General features: G+C 37.1%; 1 protein-coding gene across 6 annotated transcripts in view; it reads left to right on the forward strand.

The window, feature by feature from the left end:
• Positions 1–22,266, forward strand: part of tcf12.S (transcription factor 12 (HTF4, helix-loop-helix transcription factors 4) S homeolog) — a 136,467-nt gene that overhangs the window by 15,790 nt on the left and 98,411 nt on the right. For all 6 annotated transcript variants that reach the window (XM_018255465.2, XM_018255467.2, XM_018255468.2 and 3 more), the window contains exon 4: positions 18,065–18,135. In XM_018255465.2, the coding sequence (XP_018110954.1) occupies positions 18,065–18,135 (71 nt within the window). The remainder of the gene's footprint in view (positions 1–18,064; positions 18,136–22,266) is intronic.

Here is a 22,266-nt window from a genome sequence, read left to right on the forward strand (position 1 = left end):
GTATGATCACACACCAAAAGACTGCAGGTCTTGCTGTATTTTTAGGGCTTGCTTAGTATTTTGAACTTGCTTTTTATTATTAATAATAATTTTTAATAGACTGATATGAACCAGTGCTGAGGCAGAGTTATGGGTATAGCATTTCTTTGTTCTTTTGCTCTGTGCAAGCCTTGCTATTCTGAATTGTGATAGACAAGATAAGCTTAGCAATTTTGTTGGCATGTGCTGCAAGCTCTAAACCTTTGGCAGTTTCTTGGTGTATGCACTACAGTTCATTACTTGTTTAGGGTAGACTGTAAAATGAAATCAGTGGTTCAGTAAATTGACCATACAATCTAATTTTGCCAAGCTGCTCTTTTTATTAAAACTTGAAATCCTGTATGCAATGCTTGTTTATTGTTAAAGTGTTACCTTTAGGCTGAATTAGCATGGTTGTCCGTCCACTTTGTAAGATCTGCTGTTTCCCTCACTAAAGTGTTGATTAGGTAGTTTCCATTTTGGCAATACAGCATGCCTTGTTGTAACTTGCTGACTGTGTCAAATTTTAAGTTAAAGGGAAAAAAAAGCTTAAACTCATTTTTTTTTTTTTTTATAGAGGCCAGAAATAGAAATCTATTGAGAGGTGTATAATCTAATAAATGCACTGCTATGTCTTTTTAAACTGTTTACAAGAAAAGTGCAATAAATGTAATCTGGTGACAGAGAATTTTTTTTTTTTTGGAATGGTACATATCTCATATAAAGGTATATAGTTCCATGTGCTGCTACATACCTTAGCCAAACAAAATGTAAAGTAATAAAGTCTTAAGATAGAATGCAAATTTTATTGATCATATGTAAAATGTAATGTGGCTAAGTGATAGTATAAGTTCTAGTAATAATTGTGCCTTTACCAGATTACAGAATTAGTGGGTTGTGTTGGTACTTAATAGAAATCCAATTCAAAGCATATTTATCTAAATGGTGAACTCTATTGATAAATACAATTCTTAAAATCCCATAGGAATGAATAGAAAGTGAGTGAGTTTTTCTGTGGTGAGTTCTAACTTGTTGATAGATCTGCCCCTAGATGTGGGTTAAATCATTAAAGTTACTTAAAGGAGAACCATTGTTGCTATAAAATCAAACAAACCTAAATGTTTTAATAAACCTGCTCTACAAAGTAGTTTTTAATTTTGTTTTTCTATTATTTGTATTTTAAATGATTCATTTGAGTTATACAACATAATTTTTTTTCTTTTGTATCCGAAACCAAGACTTGTGCTGTGAGTCAGTGACAAGCTCTTGGCTGACTCCAACGTGGGTCAGCATTTTGCACTGCCTAACTGACAGACCGTATGGTTGAGTTGTGTACAGTAGGGGGTACATCTTTGTTTGAGGAAGCTCACCAATAAATCGTTTATATCTCAAACCCTAATTATGCATCCCCTACAGTTTAGTGTATTTTAATTTTATTTTCTCACAATGCGACTGTTCCTCTTTAACTGGAACCATTACTTGGAGTTGTCACATTATGTGGAAATAATTGTCAGTGTGACATTCTAGCCTAACTTTTAGTTAGGTCCTTTCTGTTATGAGCAGCTTAGCGAAGCAGAAGGAAGTAAATGAAAGGAGCACATGAAATAAAATCAGCTCATGTAAACTGTAAGCTTTTTGTGATATGGCCACTGTGTAAAGTGCCTTAAGCTTATATCTGTGCAGAAATGTAAAATGCATAAATAACAAAATTAAGCATGTAATGAAACACAGCAGTATTATTCAACATCAATCAAATATTTTTGAGTTTACTAAAAATATCACATTCTCTTAAATATTGCTGCAAACGTTCAGACTTCTTTTTAACACCACGTATATAAACAGATAGATATAATAATTAGCTAATCATACTGCAGTGCTCTCTACTCTGCACCATAGAAATAATTTCTTATTGGTGTGAACAAGTTTGCTTCTGTTTTCATAACCCAGACCCATTGCTTAAGTAGAATGAAAGATCAGGACATGCTTTATGTAAGCAAATTAATCTCTCTCATTTTCAGTGGTGTCTGGTAAACCAGTAGCTGTATTTCTTTTGGAGATGGGAACTATGTTGACGTTAAAAATCTTTGACTTAAATATTATATAGTGAATAATGTACCCCCTACTGTAATTTATAAAGATATGTCACCAAGGAGTTACTTGACTGTATAAAAGCACAAGGCAGCAGGCCAAGTCATATAACTCTGAGGTATCTTTATAAATTTTAGCAGGGGGGGTACTTATTCATTCTAGCAAGAGCTTTCTCTCTTTGCTACAGAAAAATGGCTGGTAGTAATGTAGAATAGGGTATGATTTTTTTTTTTTTTTTTTACAAAACATTAATTCTTATGTTAGGCATTTAGACAAGTGACAGGCAGTGTGCAAGGGGAAAAAGTTCTATTAGAGATAGTAGCATGCTGTTTATAAGAATATGGTTCACAGTTTGGTCCCATTGAGAAATTACAAAACTGTAGATTTTAATATTGTATATATTCATACAAATATATATACAGTGTGTATAAACAATGTAATTTTTGTCACATGATTTACTAACATTTTTGTATCATAATAAATAAAGTACCCCTTCTTGGAATATGTGAGGATATTAGAAGTAACCTCGGAGTGACCTGTATAAAAGTAATGCCTTTAGCCTCGTTCTTTTATATGGTCATGGAACTCCTTTGTGACTTATAATATCCTTATATTCTACAACAGGTACTTTATTCACTATATATATTACATTCATTATAGATGACAAAAGAGCCATGAATATCCTGTAAATGATATTCTTATAAACGGAGCTTAGTGAGGTCATCAGGTATAATTGGAGCTTAGTGATTACTTGTGTACAGGTTTGGTCTGCAAGCTTTATTTGCATTATGCTTTATGTGTATTGCCAAACAGACCCTTCTATAGGCTTCCAGTCTACATACTGTAGGTGCTACCAATAGCAATTCAGAACTCATATTTGGCAGCCCCAGGAACTTTTTGCATGTTTGTGTTTCTCTATAACTTTTTTTGCATTCGTCATGTGACTCATGAAGGAAAAAAGGTTGGGGACCCCCATCCTATAGTAATCAATGAGAAGCACAGTCTCTCGAACAGTCAACATTTCACCACTGTGAGATAAAGGCCCAGAATTTCTCCTAGATTACTATGGGAAGCAATCAGGGGACATAATCAATGGTTTTTTAAATGCATGCTGAATGTATCAAAGAGCATTTTATTCTATATGTATGCGTTTTTCCCTAGCATTCCCCAATAGTCAGTTTTAAAGCGTTCAGCCATAGGGGTGCACAGGAAGAAAAGCAAGCAATTCTTCTGAAGGGGCCTGTACTAACAGTATGGGGTCATTTAAATCAATAGACTGCATTTCCCGTGTGGTTGAACACTTTAAAACTGACCACAGAAGATTTCTCTGAGAAATGCTAGTGTGTACAAGCCCTAAATAAAACCAATACATTCAGCAATGTAAAGCTAAAAGACACTTTGTAAAAGTGGATGTTTAAATGTGATAAGTTTTTCTAATGTAATGCATGGCTGCCTTTTTTAAACATTTTGGTATTCATTAGCATTCTTTTTGCAAATTTTGTGCACACTATAGTCACGTAAAGTTATAATTTTCAGCCTAACTTGCATGAAGCCATAGACACCTATGCATGCATCACATACACGTTTGTGTAATAGAAAGAGAGAACCGACAAAGTATTTTTTCTCTTGTGTGAATTGTGGGATTCACCTCCACTAATCCCAAAAAGATCCCTTATAGAAAGGTAGAGAAGGCACCCACAATTACCATCGCATCTTCAACTCATTTTTCGCTACTAACATAACACTACTTCCTGCTTTACAGCTCTCTTGGTTTCCACTGACTGGTTACCAGGCAGTAACCAATCAGTGACTTGAGGGAGGGCACATGGGCCATAACTGTTGCTTTTGAATCTGAGCTGAATGCTGAGGATCAATTGCAAACTGAATAGTTATGTCCCATGTGGTCCCCCTTCAAGTCGCTTACTAACTCAGAGTTATAGAGCTGAAAGCAGGAAGTTGGATTCTGGTTATTATATTAGCCATCCTGTCACTCCAGCTGTTATAGATTACATTTTTGCCTAACTAACCATATTAGAAACATTTTTTTATTTTGCACAGCCTATTTATCCAGTTTTTATTTTTACACTGAACTGTTCCTTTAAGGACCCACTCAAAATATACAGTACACATAGAATATAAATGTCATAATATGAGGCTGATTAGTACTTAATATAGATAATTAATACGTCAGCCCAGAAACCAGTGAAATTAGCATCAGAATTTAATAATCAGCAGCATCAGCTTATATTACAGACAAACCTCATTGTCTGCTTGAAAATTTGCTACAACCCCTAAGCTTAGCTTCTCAACAGCTGCTCAGAGCCCACTGAGCATGTGAGTGTCATAGACACTTTCCAAGATGGTGACCCCCTGTGACAAGTTTGATGTCCTGAATCATTGCTGCTATTGAGAAGCTGAGACTTTAGGCTGGTGCAATAAGTTCAGTACGTAAAATATGGCATTTTTAACCATATTCATGTAGGGCCCATATTTGCATAGTACGTAACAGAGTATACTATTTTGTAGCTCATAAATTATCGTCATCGATAGCTCTTATCACTGCAGTTGCATTGAATGTTTTTCATACAGAAATTCTGAAGTGATGGATATCCCAAGATTTATACCAAGTAAAGTAGTATCCTATATATTTTTAGAGTAATCATTAAGGGTATGCAGTACTCCTATTTTTATATTCTGTTAAATTAATGGTACAAGGGGTGATGTAAAGCATTTTGTTACCTGGGAAGAAAAAAAAGCTCCAAATTACTCCTCAGTTAAAGGGCACCTATAATACAAATTTTTCCCACTTGAGATGCAGACTAATAGAAATCATAGTCCAGCATGTCATGGGTGACCCACAATTTTTTGGAGTGCAGGTGACCTGTGATTTCACTTGGCAAGGTGGCCTGGAAAAATGTGCTACTTCATGCTTTACTTGCTTTGATAGCTCTTTGAACCTCATTGAGAGCTCATGCCAACAGCGTCCAAATGCAAATTCCCTACTTGAATCAACTCCAGAACCTCTACTTGCTTAATTGTTAATGCAATAATGATAGAACTCTCACATCTGGCCATGGAACAGCTTGTCAATCAATCAATTACTTTTGCTGCCTAAGGGTTAATCCACACAAGGAGATTCGGGGAGATTTAGTTGCCTGGCGACTAATCGCCTCTTCTTCTGGTCGACAATCTCCGCAAACTGCCTTTGCGTGTCTTCCCATCCACTGAAGTCACCTTAACCTGCCCCACAGGAAACTTCGGGCGACTCCGGAAAACGAAGCGCCGCGTGTGCTTTAGCGCAGGCGACTTTTTATTATAGCGGATGGGAAGACACTCAAAGGCAGTTCGGGTAGATTGTCGCCCAGAAGAAGAGGCGATTAGTCGCCAAGTGACTAAATCTCCCCGAATCTCCTCGTGTGGACTAACCCTTAAAAAGGAGAGGACTACATTCAAGATGAGTAACTAATCTAGTAGACCATAATTTTAACTAGCACATTGATTGTCCATCTAATTGGCAGTAATATAGTACTATTCATCACAAGTTCTTATACAGCTGCTTTGTACACATGTTTTTCGTCATAATTAAAAATGTTACACAAGTACTAGTGCTGTGATTCATTGTCTATTGAGACACATGATTTAGGTCTCACCACTGCATTATTACCAAACAACATATTTAAAAAACAATTTTTAACCACATTGTTCAACAAAACTTCCCTTTTCTTTGATTAGTGTTTATTTACCACTACTGATGATCTACAAGACTTTTTACTATTAGAATATCTCTGTTAATAACTGATGTGGCCATATCTGATAATGCATGTTTTGGAGCAGGCATTATAGATGGAACTGGAAAGATTTATAGACAAACTCCATAGGACATTGCTCTTAATGACTTAATGCGATAAGAGGTCCGTTGCCGCTCTTATCTTCCAGCATTCCCCTATGGTATCCCTGGCTCAGAAAGGCAGGCTAAGCTCTGCGCATATTTACATTGTACCTCAAACTTCTTAAGTATTCCTAAATGGACAAGTTTCCATGGTTTTTATAGCTGCTTATCTGACCATACCCACCTATTACTGCTTTAACATCACCGTGCATGAGGGTTCTCTTATGGCTTAGGTCTCAAACTTTAACCATGTTTGTGACAAATATATTTTGCTTCAATGAAGAGGAAGATACATGACTTGCCAAGGTTCCATTGTACTTCTATTGAACAAAGTAAGATTTCTACAAAATGTAGAGGGAAGTCGTACAAAATGAGTGATCGCATTGTGGAGCGATTTTTTTTTTTTAAGAATGTTTACACTTTGGTGACTGCTAAAAAACATTGTGTGATACAATCACATCACATTTAATAAGTGATGTGATGAAATCTCAACAGCAAGGTTTATGCTCACCTCTTGCTTAGGGATTTTCACAAAATCCCTTTAACACAGCAACCTGTTTCTTAGAACTTTTACAAATGCCAAAATATACTTGAAGGCATCGCAGGCAGAATTGCATTGGTATTGTGAAGCAATTTTGGTTATTGTTTTCATAGGGGACTTTTCTGAGAGAAATGCCCCAAGTGCTCCACACAGCTCGCAGACATTGTGAGCCACAACTTGAGTCTCAAAAGAGTTTGGGCTAGCCAGCTTGTATCCTTTGTGATATCCTGATTGCTTACTTTGCAGCCAGCTGTCATGTTATCGCTCGACAGTAGTATCATTGAAATTTGTGAGCCTCAGCGCACAATATTGTTGCATGCAGACATAAGTTAATGCTCTCAATTGATCAAGATCCAGCAGGACCTTGTTCGCCCACCCAGCCACTGGGTCTCTTCCCCCTATGGCCCTGGTGCTTTCTGAATGTTCATTTGAAGAAACTGCCTATAATAATCTGCAGAAATATCACCAGCTATTATTGTAGCTATTGTGGCCATGTGTTACTTTGTATGTATCCTAGCATTACTTGTGCTACAATTTCATTTTAGCCTTGATTTTGAAGAGCCCTACTGTCTAGCATTAATGTAATATTTTTAGTTTTGTTGTTAGACATTGGCAAACTATTCAGGAGAAGAAAACATAACCCCATATAGCATCTGTAGAGTCACCATTAGGAAGTTCTGGGTACCAAGCACCAAACCTACAGCCAGAGGGAATGAATCACATCATCTATATAAAAGTGAGCAGGCACGCAATAATGCTAATGTTGACAGGTTCAATAAAGTTTAACTTTATTAAAGTTTACATGTCCATAAAAAGCCTGATGCATTTTGTGCTGTGTAGCACTTAATCATCGCTCAGCATAAGGCTTTCGAAGGACATGTGAACTTTAATAAAGAGAAACGTATTATTTTAATTGAACCTGTCAATGTTGAAATCACTAAGTGCCTGCATGTTTATGTGCATATGTCGGTAAGCTTTTGTCACAATCTTTTTATTAAACACTATTTTAAAAATTCACATATTTCCTGAAGGAAGCTGTTGGACAGTGATATAAATTTTAGGCCAAATAAAAAAAAAAAAAGATTTTTTATCTCTTTATGGCTGTTAAATTAAAACAACCTGATCTTCACACGATTCCCTTCATTTTCTATTTTAACACTTAAAATTCTCTTGCTTATTCTGTGGGCATGTACCCTTCCCTGTTTTTGTTGCCATTTTTTTTTTTTTTTTTTTAAAAAGTCTGAATTAGGATGGAAGCATTCACCCTTGTATTCATTTAAATACATTATTCCCAAATGAATTACCTTATCTGCTGTTTCTAGTCATGCTGTCAGTGCTGCTTCTGTTTGTAAAACCTAAGACATTTTAAACACACATTTAAGGTTGAGTATATTACCCACTAAAATAGCTCAAGTGAGAAACTTGATGGTAACCTTTAGTTTACCCTTCTATGTGCCATGCATAAAAATGAAATCAAGGCATGAAAAGGCACACCCATGAGTTGTGTGACTGTCTGTTAGTAAATTCATTTGAGTATAAGAGAGCAGTTTGCTTAAAGAGGTTGTTCACCTTCAAACATTTTTCCAGTTCAGTTGGTTTCAGACAGTTCACCAGAAATAGACCTTTTTCCAAATGTTTTTTTTTCAATTTTTTTCTACTTTCTATTTGTGACTGTTTTTCTATTTCAATAATTTTTATTGTGTTTTACAAAACAAAAGACACATAGGTAGCATACAGCAGTAAAAAATGGAAATGACAGCCATTACCCAGATATGAAATCAAGAGTACTGCAGTGAAAGGCTCATGGTACAGACAAATAATATGTAATAGGATATAAAAAATCACATCAGTACCAATAGACCAAACACAGTAGCTAACAGAATATAACCAGCCTTGCGTGAGAAAGCATAGTAAAAACACAAGGTGTATTTCAATAACAAATAACAAACTAAATGACAGATTCTCCAATGGACCCAGAGAGAGATGGGCCCACAAAGGGCCCCAAACAACCGGTTTAGGAAATTTGACTCAAATACTAAGCAATGTCAGATGATAACCAGGCCCGTACCTGTATTCCAACCACGGACCCCAAATTTTCAGAAATCTGCTATGGGAATCATTTAAGATACTGGTCATTTTTTCCTGAGACATGATCCAGTCAATCTTATGCTTAGCGATCTCAATGGACAATACTTTTGTCTTCCAAGCTTTTGCAATAGTGCTCTTAGCAGCAGTAGTAATGGCCGTAAAAAGTTGGAATTGGGACAGAGTGAGTTGGTCAGGTTTTTGCCCCAATAAAGCCGTTTTAGGATGTCTAGGAATTACAACTTGGAACACAGAGTGAGTCATAGTGTAAACTCGAATCCAAAAGCGACGCACACTCGGGCATTCCCACCAAATATGGAACATAGAACCCACTTGTCCACACTCACGAAAACATCTAGGGTCAGCAGATGGGGCAAATTTAGCAATCCGGGCTGGAACCAGGTACCACCTGAATAAAACTTTATAATTAGCCTCGAGCAAAGAAACATTTTTAGAGGATCGCATGACATTGCTCCAAATCGACTCCCATTCGTCACCGTCTAATTGACAGGTCAAATCTCTATTTGTGACTGTTTTTCTAATATTAAAGTGTATAGTTTATTTTTTCACCTTCTAAAGAAGCTCTGGGGAGAGGGGGGTGTTGACTCCTTATCTGTTCTAAATTCATACATTTAATTGATACATTTGTTATCTGTGTCACTGCTGAGCAGAATTCATGAGTTTCATTAAAAGCAGCTGTTAGAATTGATACTTAGAATAGTTGCTAATATTCCACAGAAACTGCTGAAAAATGTATCAACTAATTGTATCAACAAAATTGTAACAGTTTGGATTCTCCTGGCTCACTGAGCTGCCAGACTGAAACACTAGAGGAGCATTAGACCAAACATACAATTTGGCAGAACTGTTGGATAAAAGATGGAAAGCAATTGATAAAAGTCTTTGTTTATAGTCAGCATTCTGAAACTTAAAGTGAGTGGTGAACTTAAAGTGATATTCACACAGTCCTATGATGTATGGAGAAATGCTTTTTTGTATCATTTAAAACCTTTCTTTCTCCTGGTTTTGCCTCCTTCCCTGCCTGAAGCCCATCTTTACCCATCTGAAGGCTATGCTGTTTATTTTACTTTCATATAGGGCTGGGTGTCTTGGGAAGTGCAAAGATTATAAGATCCAGATTCTGTTTTAAACAATACAAACATTGGTTAAACACCAGTAGGAGCCTTTTTAGAATCCCTTTAAAATGCTTATAATTCTATAACTTGTAATTAGCTGTCACTATAGCAGAATGTCTTGTTACTTGTAATTGTTGCTGTAAATATTGTTATTAATTCTCAAGGTTTGGCAGTACTGTGTGTTCCTTTGATTTAGTGATGTGCGGGCCGGCCCAATAGCCGCGGGTTGGGTGGGTTAGGGCCGACCTCGCACCCCCCTTTTCAGGGTTGCCCCACCTGCGACCTTTCAATGCCGGCTTCTGACTTCTGGGTTCAACTTTTATAGACGCGTGCCTGCTCGCGTCTAACCCAATGGTTTCACAAGTTTAGGATCAGACATTATTCCTTTTCATTATAGGTATATGTCAGTGTCACCAGGATGATACGGATAAAGCTGATCTTGTATTTATATTTAGAAGTCTGTTTTCACTGAGACATGTTTACTTTTCTTTAACCTTATTTTACCTTTTTAAAGATAGTTAATATTTGCTCTATTTTGTGTTGTATAAAAGATATAACGGTGTAAATGTACACATTATCGAAGTGATCTGCTAATGGTAGGATGCAAGCCAAAGCTTTTTTGTTAACGACAATTATTGTGCTAAAACACAAGCCCTATATTGAGCCTGTGACTATTTTGGAGCTACATCATATATAGGCACTCTAGATTAACTGTTGCAAATATGATGGTTTCTATTTGTGTTTAAAGTGGACCCGTCACCCAGACACAAAAATCTGTATAATAAAAGTCCTTTTCAAATTAAACATGAAATCCAATTTCTATTTTTTATTAAAGCATTCATAGCTGCTGTAAGCTCATTTAAACATCTCAGCTGTCAATCAAATATTGCCTGCCCCTCCTCTATGCCCGTGGCATAGAGGCAGGGCAGACAATTACTTTCACTTTCAATTCAGCACTTCTTAGATGTCACTGCTCTCCCCACATATCCCCGTTCTCTTTAACATTTAATTGTTTAGCCAGTGCATGGAAATGGACATCAGGTCCCCTATTCTGGTGGACAAACAAGATTCTGAGATGATACAAGGCTTTCCTTAAAAACAGTGTCCACAAAATGGCTCCTGCCTGCTTGCTATCATTTTGAATTCCCAGACTGAAGGAAACAAGATTCAAATAATTTATATAGTGTAATTAAAGTTCATTTTGCATGATTAATGTGATAAAATAGGATTTTGATTAATTTTTTTGGGTGACGGGTCCCCTTTAAGAAGTTTTTTCTAATTTTAAAAATGTAGTGTGTTTCCGAAATTAGGATGTAGGGGTTACCTCTGTTTTTGCATGGGAAGCCTCTACACTTGTAGTCTTGTAATTTACAGCATTTTTGGTTTTATGATGCTTTAGTAGTAACAGCCTTTGAGCTACATTTTAAAACGTGTCTTTGGAGATGCTTACCGTCAACTAGCCAAGCATCCTTTCATAATACAGTATAAGCTGCTTCTACTTGCAGTGCATTACTCCATTCCACAGCTCTTACTTTACTGACACTGAGTTTGCCCAGCCCCACTCCTTGTGATTCCTCCCCCCTTCTCGTAGATTGTAAACTCTGATTAGCAGGAACTTCACCATGTCCAGTTTCACTAATCATTCTTTTATGTTTCAAACATAACGCTGCTACTAGTTGTAAGCACTGTGGTAAGAGCAAGGCAGTGATTTCAGATTTTTGTTGTTACAACATAAAAAAACTCGGCTAGGGAGTAAAAAAAACCCATAATAGGTTCTCATGCATCTCATGTGTAATAAACAGTGTAAATTTAAAGTATTTCACTAGGCATTACTAGGCATCACTTTGGCATTACCAAAGTAACAATAGCGAAAAGTCTGGGGTTTCAACGCTCAGTACGAAACTCCATATGTTAGTGAATTGGCTTTGTCCGACCGAATATTCACCTGTCAGAAGTGTTGCGCTGGGTGTGCAGTAGACGCTGCTGAATTTTCGCCAGTTAGAGTTCTGGCTTTTGCTTCCACACTTCTTCCTGTTACAGTTAGAGCTGCAGTATTTCTGGTTAAGTGATCTCTGAGGCAGCACACAGACCATCACGAAATGGTGGTTCAAGGCAAGAGATGTAAAAGGGCAATATTTAGCTGTTGCCGGCCCGAGTGGCTAGAAGCTGTTTAAAATGTTCCTTAGTGTGGCAAGATAATTTCCATTACAACTTTTTATTGGACACAATGCTGAAATTTCCTGACCAAAGGCTCTAATTTACTTTCCGGAGTGCTACAAGCTCCACATTTTTAGGCACATGTACCTGCGAGTGGTATTTTTCAAGGTACCGAACTGTATATTTGACTTTACCTTTACTTATCTAAGCTGTTCACTGTTTGAGCAATAGGCTCCTTCCTGGAATATCCACAGGACACATAGAGATTGATTAGATAGGGATCCGTTTAAGTTGAACCCAAGTTGGGGAGATGGGTTTAATGCAGGGAGGGCTAAAGGGTATTCTAGTTTGGTGGGTAACATACAAAGACAGCTGGACACAGTCCAAATGTGGGCAGACTAGTTTATCCTTTAAAGATAGCATGCCTGATAAAGTAGGGTTACATGATTTCCTGATGCACATGGTTCTAGAAGACTACTTTGGCGAATAGGTTACAATTCCTTAGTTGGAACGTAAGGGGACTCCAAGATAAAATCAAGAGATAACTAGTATTCAGCTTTTTAAAGAAAGACCCACATGACGTCATTATCCTCCAAGAAACACACATGACACAGGATAAGATCTTGTCTCTTAGACGTCCATGGCTCAGCAATACGTATCATGCCTGCTATTCAAATTATGCAAGATGCGTGTCAATAATGGTTAGAGGGGGGCTGACATTCCAGCCGGTTGAAATTAAAACAGATCCTGTTTATGTCTGTGCTAAAATTGATAACAGTAAGTTGCTAATAATAGGGGTGTATATACCTCCACCATTCATTCTAGATTTACTGGCAGAGTGCTTAGCCCTAAGATCTAGGTTCCCTAACCTGCCTGTAGTCTGTATGGGGGATTTCAACTGTGTATTAGACGCAAATCTGGACAAACTTTTAACTATGTTTCAGTCAGGAGCATGGTTTTCCCAATGGTTCCAACAATTTATAGCAGCACTGGGGCTAGTGGATGTGTGGAGGTCAAGCACCCAACCAAAAAACAGTATACTTGTTATTCGGCTACACATAGCTCAATGTCCTGAATCGATTTGGCACTAGTGTGATCAGATTTACTCCAACACACACAACAAGTGCTGATTCTGCCCCGTGGGATGTCTGACCATTCTCCCCTCTCTTTATCTGTATCCCTACTTTCCCGGTCTAATAAGCCGTGGAGGATGCAATTATACTGGCTTAAACTCCCAGAAGTAACTACGGGGTTACACCAAGGGATAGAGGAATACTGGTCCCATAACAAACACACAGCCTCTAACTCAAGTGTGTGGGACGCGATGAAAGCTTACTTTCGAGGGTTAGTTAAATCCAGAGTAGGCACCTGGAAAAAAAAAGGGAAGAAAAAGGGGCCCAACTTGAGGAAAGCCTAACAAAAGCAGAAGCACAGTATACACAACATCCCACTAAGGAGAACAAAGATAGCTGGTTCCTTCAGTCCCAGGAGTATCAGGAATTTACGAGGCAACGGGCATATAAAAGTATACTATACTCTAAACACAAAGTAGCACAGTTCGGAGATAAAACTGGACATCTCTTAGCACTAATGTGTAGGGAGACCACCCCATCCACAGCGATTTTAAATATCCACAACCTGGATGGAACTCTGGTATCGAGTATGCAAGAAATTAATGACACATTCCAAAACTACTTCATCAATGCTTATGCTTCTAAAGTAACGTACTCAGAGGCAGAACTACAAACATATCTAAATGGTGTGCGCTTCCCCAAACTCTCCGCTGAAGATAAAAACCTTCTAGACAGTGAAATAGCACTTGAGAAAGGGGGTTGATCCCCTGAAACGTTGTGCAGAGATCTGAATTAATCATAAAGATTCAGCATATTTTGCTTGGTGAGTGCCATCTGATTTCTCTTTATTGCTACATGTATGGAACTGAAGAGCAGCAAAGTTCCCAGATAGAGCACCACAGTATTTAACCCATGGAGGTAGGATTCTATTGAAGTTAGACAGTGAAATAACTGAGCAGGAAATAGAGGATGCAATAGGTACATTTCCCTCTGGTAAGACCCTGGGCACTGATGGAATCCCCATAGAAGTATATAAACAATATAAAGAAATTATGGTCACCAGGTTGAAAGGCTGTTACGATATAGCTCTGTCTACCAAAAGTCTACCACAATCCATGGCAGAGGCACTCATAGCATTAATACCCAAAAAAGGGAAGGAACCCATGCACTTTGAATCCTATCGCCCAATATCCCTACTAAATTGTGATATTAAAATACTGGTGAAAATGATGGCTCTTAGACTGAACAAGATAATCCTTAAATTAATACATGAGGACCAAACCTGGTTTATGCCTGGCAGGGCAACCACTATAAACATTAGAAGACTTCACACAAATCTACAAATGCCACACACTAATGCAGGTAAGAGAGTTATTCTCTCATTATAAGCCGCAAAAGTGTTCGATTCAATAGAGTGGAAATTTTCTATGGGAAGTCCTAACCAGGTTTGGCTTTGGGAAGCAGTTTATGTCCTGGGTGCAATTGCTCTATACTAGCCCACGAGCCAGGGTCTGTACAAACACCCACGTTTCAGAACGGGGCACAAGACAGGGATGCCCAATGTCCCCAGGTTTATTCGCCTTAGCTATAGAAGTTCTGGGCATTATAGTCAGGGCAGAAAAGAGGATTGTAGGCTGTAAATATGGTGGCATAGAGGAAAAGATTGCACTCTATGCCAATGATATGCTGATATTTTTGGTAGACCCAGCAGACTCCCCGGTACAACTTCTGCAAAGTGTAAATACCTTTGGCAAATTCTCTGGTATGTTAATTAATTGGGGAAAATCCCACATTTTTCCACTGGATGCTTCAGCCCCCTGCCACCAAATGCCAAACCAGCCCCTCCAATGGGTAGAAAGCTTTCAATATTTGGGAATCCACTTTACTAGGAAGCACTGCCACTACCTGAAATCCAATTTGGATCACATACTCTCCAGAATTTACAACCAAATGAAGGCATGGAGATCCCTCCCCCACCAGGCAGAGTAGCTATTTATAAAATGATTTTCCTCCCACAACTATTGTGTATATTCACAAACTCCCCAATCTATATAACCAAGAAAGTGTTCACCCGCCTAGACTCTGAGACCAAAACATTTATCTGGGTAGGAAACGCATCAGGCTGGCATATACAGTAATGCAGCTCCCAACCCTACAAGGGGGATTGACCCTCCCTAAATGGAGGTCATATTATTTGTCCTCACAACTGCAAAATTTCCTGCCATGGATCAGCGGGGACCAAACAGATGCTTCCTATAAGATACTAAGCACTCGCTGGGGTAGAGAAGCAGTACCCCTTCTGATTTTTTTCTGGAAGTAACAGAAAACTTCGCCCTCCCGCTCCCAATGATCAAAACGCTTTTTAAAGTATGACAGACAACACTAACACTTATACAATACCAGGGAATCTCACCAAATACCACTCTGTGGGAGAATGATAGGCTTCCTCACCTGAAAAGTGTAGAACTACAGAATCACTGGCACAAGGTATTCAAATAGTAGATGGCTTGTTTATTGATGGAGTATTTAAATCCTTTGGCCAAGTAAAGGCAGACTTTGATGTAACAGCTAACGCATGGTTGCAGTACTACCAACTTAAGCACGCAACCAAGGCACAATGGCCAACCTCTCCTGTCCTAATTGCTAAATCACCAGTGGAAAATATACTGGATTACCTGGTAAACATATGTAGAACCCACCCCCTGTCATGGATTTATTCCATCTTACTTAAAAATAAGAAGCAAACGGCCAACACTGCTAGAGGTAAATGGGAGCTTAACATCTATGATTTGGAAGATGAGGAGTGGGAGGAGGCGTTAGAGGCCCCTAACCAAGTATCCTTTAATGTTAGGAGCAGATTCTCATAGATGTTTATCCTACATCAGGCATACATCACCCCTACTCGCATGTACAAAGCTAAATTGAGGCCTGATGACCGCTGCCCGAAATGTCAGATACCTAATACGGGAACACCTTACGATAGCCCAGCTGGTGTACATACAAAGGGGCAACCTGGGCAAATTTGAACTTATATGGCAACCCTGGCTGGACTCACCGTACCACAAGGACAGTAGCCCCCCTAACTTAGCCAATATGCATCAGCCCCCTTAAAGACTACACCTGGTTAAAGCAACCGCACTATGGACTGTAACTTCTACAAAGCTGTCAGGCAAAGACAGTATATTAAGAATGCCCACAAATTGTTAACGTGTTGCTTTGTTTTTATTTTTATTTTTTCATTTTTGTATTGCAAAAAGCAATAATATGTTTGTTAAAAGTAATAAAAAAGAAAAAAAAAGGACAATATTTTCTTAAATGTATATACCAGTTTGGTAAGATTCTTTAATATGCCACATAACTTGATATACACTATCTGTTGATAAGTATTAATTTGGGGGGTATACTTTTCCTTTAAACACTGAAATACTTAATTTTAAAGATACTTCAAAATGAAAATATTCTTTAGCAACACTTTTTGTAATTTTGCTCTGAGTAATTTCAGGCGTTTTCATGTCCTGCAAATTTAGGAGCTCAGGGACTGTGGCACATTGCCTGAAATTGATGTCCCTAGGCACTAAGGCTATTGCCTGAAAGTGAGTTTCAGAGCAAAATTCACTAGCACTTGCACAAGCACTTCCAGGCTATCAGCACTGTAGAAAGTGAGACTAAATCATTGCCTTAAAGAAACTAAAAAGTTATTTTCAGCTTTAAAGGATAACCTGATTCAGTTGATGTGCAAATATATTAGTGAATAAGGCTTTTGTTGTCCTTTAACACCCTTTAAGATAAAACATGCAAACAAGTATAACCAAGAAATAACATTTTCATCCAAATATTCTTCGCAATGCGTTTACATTTTTTCTTTTTGCTGATGAATCACCTGTGGCATATAACATTTTCAAAAGCAAACTTAAATTGCAGAAATGCTCTAGACTATTCTTCTGCCATTTAATGCGTTATAGAGGAATTTGGTTAGTTTGGTCAGATGAGTTTATATGACAAACTTGTAACAGATGGTGAACATATACTGTGTATTGTCTTTCTGTGGCTGTAGTGCTTTTATAGTACAGGCTTTCTAAAATTAGATTTAAATGTTTTATTTTGAACATTACTATAGACTTTAACTTTGTATTGCACTTTAACTTAATATTGCTACAAACCTATCTGAGCTGTGAGATTTTATTTAGAGCACAGCAAGCTTTGTATTAAATGTATTTCATAGTAGTTCAGTTGCCAATATTTTTGATTTACTGAATGTACACTGTGAAGAAAAATATTTGAGGTTGTAGAGTTCTCATTATCTGAATGTTGCTGCTTATAATTTGTATTTATGTGCATGTCAGAATTTAAATAAATATTTAAAGAAAGATGCTCCCTGCCAGCATCTGACACTGGTTCTGAGGGGGTTCTGAGGGTGGTGGGGACAGTAATCCCTGTGATAGACTAAGCCAGCCCATACATTTGTTGTGCTTATTCTGTTAAATAACATGCAATGCAAGGATAATTACTCATTTTATCAGCAATAATTGTCTGTATGTATGGTTGCAATGGACCTACTGTACTTTTTGTTGTCGGTATTATATGTCTTCATTACTATTGCCATAACGTAACTAGGTATTGCTTGGCCCCCCAAAAATATTTGGCCAAGTGTCCAACCAATCTGAACCCTAATGTGCATATTCAGGTTTGAGAAGAATACAAAAAATTGCCTCAAAGAATGTTCATTTTCAGTTGTTCAGGCTATGAAGTCATGTGAGTTTGAATTTGGTTCAGCTTAATTCTCAGGGGCAGATTTGGTATGGTATTTTTGGAGGCGTATTTATCAAATGGTGAGTTCTAATTTTTACCTATTGACTAATATCCTTCTAAAAATCCCATAAGAATTTATAGAACGTGGGTAACTTTTTATTTATTAAAATCTGAACTCACATTTTGATTAATCTGGCCCTTAGAGTTCAAAACCATCTGGGATTCAACTAAATCCTCCAACCCTGGTTAGATCACTTTTTCTTTTTTTTGATGGCCTTTTTTTCTGTAGTTCTCTGTAATAAATTATTTTTATTTTCCTGAATTGCAGGTATGGATGAAAGATCAGGTGCCTCTTGGGGAACAAGTGGTCAGTTGAGTCCATCCTATGAATCTTCAAGGGTAAGAGATTTGTAATAGAAACTGCCAAGTTTCCTTAGGCATAGAGACGGGCAGGCAATTACTTTCACTTTCCGTTCTTCACTTCCTAAATGTCACTGCACTCCCCACATTCACCCTCTCTGTTCACCATTTAATTGTGTAATAAGTGCATGGGCATGGATAAAAGGTCCCCTATTCTGGTGCACAAACACAATTTTGAGATGATGCAAGACTTGCCTTAATAACAGGGTCCACAAAATGGCACCTGCCTGCTTGCTATAATTGTGAATTCCCTGATGGAAGGAAACAAGATTAAAATAATTTATATAGTGTAATTAAAGTGTATTTTGCATGTCTAACAGGATAAAATAGGATTTGGAATTAGTTATTGGGGTAAAGGGTCCTGTTTAACTCTTTCCAAAGGATAGAGAAATAGTCTGTTACCCTACTCTGATTTCACCAGTGTCTGAAGGTATGGTTAAACAAAACAAAACCAGTAAAATGATATAATGTGCATCTGTGCATAATTAATAAGTACTAAAGTGCACCAGATTTGTTTTCTATAAATCAGATGTTTTTAGTAGAAATTATTAAGCAAATATCTTTTTGATTGCCATTGATGTGTGCCAGATTGTTTCAGGGCAGTTATGTCAGTATATTATTATTATTAACATGAATTTATAGAGTGCCTACATATTGCGCAGCTTAACCCTACTGTCTCAGCTGTAATTTCTATATTGAGATTTTTTTCCTATTGCTGATAATATCCTTGAAATGGTGGGAATTTGTTGGTTAACAATAGGGATGGGCGAATTTGACCCATTTCGTCAAAAATTTGCCGCAGGCGAAATCTCGGCGACGCCTTTCAAAATCTATGGGCGTCAAAAAAAAAAATATTTTTTTTAAACGCACAACGCCATACAAGTCTATGGGCGTCATTTCTGCGGTGAAACAAGGCGAACAAATCCATCCATCCCTAGTTAACAACAAACCTAATTTAATTTAAAGTAATAAATTTAATTTAATAAGTCCATAGTTGGTGGAAACTGATCTCTTTGAGTCCCATTGTTATATTTGAATAGAATGGAAGAAAGGCAAGAAGAGTCATCCTTTATTTTCCAGCTTTTGATTGGCATTGTCCTTTAAGAACCCCAAGAGTAACATAATAATGCTTTTAGATTGAATATGTTAAAGGGACGATAATAGCTGGCAACACACCGAGTTGGCAGCCCAATGATTGGATAAGCTCAATATCACGCAGTCATGGTGCACATATCAGAGCAAGATCCACTCTTTTGTAACAAACAAGCAGATTTGCCCATGTATGGCCACCTTAGCTCCTCTTATTTGAAGATAAGGCGAGATCATATAGAATAAATAGATCCGTATAACTATATTATTATTATTGTGCTTGAAATGCTAAAGTGTACTGGAAATGGCTGGAAAAAAAACACAGAAATATGTTCAAACTTTTATAACCTGCGAAATTTTGTAAAATGAACATGGTAATTAGGGGGTGTGACCACAAAATAGGCATGGTCAAAAAATTTCGCCATGCTACGCGTGGCAATTTTTTTGTCCCTCTTTTTATTTCCAAAATGTTGGGAGGTATGCTAATGTATACATTTTGAACAGTTTACATAGTCAATGACCCCCTCCTCCCAGAGCTGTTTCAGAAAGACATAAGAAGGTGAAAAATTAAACTTTACACTTCAGTATTAGAGAAATGGTCAGAGATAGAAAGTAGTTTCTTTTAATAGAATGGGTTCTTTTAAGTTAGTGAGTGGTGCCAACTTGAAGTGAGGCCACATATAGTTAAAGACCCACTGGAAGAATAAGTATGAGGGGAGTAGATATCACATTTGCTATTATCTTTGTAAATATCTGTTCTAGATTGTATGTACATTCAGGGGCATTAATCAAAATGTGATTTCAGATTTTATAAAAATTCCTATGGGATTTTTGGAAGCATATTTATCAAAAAGTGATTTTCACCCATTGATAATTATCCTTCTAAAATCCCATAGGAATGAATAGAACGTAGGTGAGTATTTATTAAAGGACCAGTAACATGATTTAAAAAAAAAATAAAAAAAATAAAATCTGTTTGTATATAATGAAGAACAAACACCAGGACATATTTAACTTTAAAGTCGCAAAGTCTTTATTAACAAATAACCGATACTCTGCTCCTCTTCAGAAAAGGCGTCAGGCGATGAACCATTGTGAGCACTCGATTTCTCCTCCCTGGCTATCTCCTATAGAAGGCAGGGAAGAGAAATCGAGCACCGCACGATGGATCGTCGCCCTGACGCCTTTAAACACTTTAAACACTTTAAAAGGTGTGTATACATAAAACTTCTCATTTGGTCTTCATTATTTATTTTTTTATAGTTTTATAGTTATTTCCCTTTTTCTTCTGACTCATGCAGGTTTCAAATGGGCGTTACTGACCCTTTCTAAAAACAAATGCTCTGTAAGGCTACAAATGTATTGTTATTGCAATTTTGCATTCCTCATCATTCTAGCTAGCCCTCTCCTATTCAAATTTCAGTCCCTTATTCAAATCAATGCATGGTTGCTAGGGTAATTTGGACCCTAGCAACCGGATTGCCATGATTGCAAACCGGAGAGCTGCTTAATAAAAAGCTATGTAACAAAAACCCCCACAAATAATACAAATGAAAACCAATTACAAATTGTCTCAGAATATCCCTCTCTACATCATACTATAAGTTATCTCAAAGGTGAACAACCCTGTTAAGCACTAATTCTATGTATTTAGCATTATTTCAGTCTATAATTTGTAACATAGAACCGCACTCCTTTTTCAAGGACCATATATATATATATATATATATATATATATATATATATATATATATATATATATATATATATATATATATATATATATATATAATGTCATATATTGGATGGCACACCGCTTCCAAATTACACCCGGTTTCACGGTTTAAACGTTAGTATATGTCCATGGAAAGAAACCAGCAAACCACAGGGTATTCTTGAAAAATCAAAAAAGTGTATTAGAGAAAAGTGTATATAGCCAACGTGACGTTTCGGTCCCTATTGGGACCTTTCTCAAGGTATATATATATATTATACACACAAAAGCCATGAATATCCTTAAAATGATATCCTTATAATAGTGATGTCATCAGTTATAAATTGAGCTTAGTGGTGTCATTTTTGTTACATAACTCACTAAAACTTGTGTATTATAATAAGTAAAGTATCCCTTGTTGGAAATATGAGGATATTAGAAGTAACCATGGAATTCCATGACCAGTATAAAAGCACTCTGCATTTGGCCTCATATTATATGGTCATGGAACTCACCTGTGACCTAATATACTTATATTTTACAATAGGGGTTCTTTATTCACTATATTCCTTTCAAAGAGCATGCAGAATGGGTTAAAATGATACTTTGTTTAACTTTAATATATTGGGCGTACGTCCTTTCTCTACTCCGTTTATTTTGGTGTGTCAGGTGAGATTCAGCCTATGATTAAGTGCCCTAGTGCATCAACATGTAAGGCTCTATTATTATTCGATTTGCTTGAAATTTGGTGTGCCGTTTTTCTTACTTTGCCTGTCTGTGAGTGCCTGCCATGTCTCATTGGTATGTGAGGCAATATACCTTGAAAACTACTAGAAGTAATGCGTTTGGTTCAGATGTATATCGGAGCTCATTGACACTTTTTTCCTTGCCTTAGCCATATTTACAATTAAAGATGAAGCAATGGAGTACAGTGTACATCTTGTGAGAAAGTATACTATTTTATTGATACAAACATGTTGGTGTTTTTGTTTGTTTTTTTGTGTTGCTGTGTTTTCCTGCACTACAAAATCTGTTTGTTTCCCAAGGTCCCTTTTTATTCACAAACAGTTGAGCTGTTTATACATAAGCTTTAGCATTTCAGAATTTCCAACCATTTACAGATGTTCATTATTGCTTAATCAAAATAAGTTTCTCTTTAGTTTATTCTCTGTCACTGCGCTGCTAAAAACATTAGTTAGTTATCATGCCCTGAAATTGCAAAGCCATATATTAATTAAAGGTAGTAGGGCCTAAACAAAAACACTTACAGTATCTATCAACACCATTTGTACTTGTGCCTGAAAACA

The sequence above is a fragment of the Xenopus laevis genome, chromosome 3S, assembly GCF_017654675.1.
Source record: "Xenopus laevis strain J_2021 chromosome 3S, Xenopus_laevis_v10.1, whole genome shotgun sequence".
NCBI lineage: Eukaryota > Metazoa > Chordata > Amphibia > Anura > Pipidae > Xenopus > Xenopus laevis.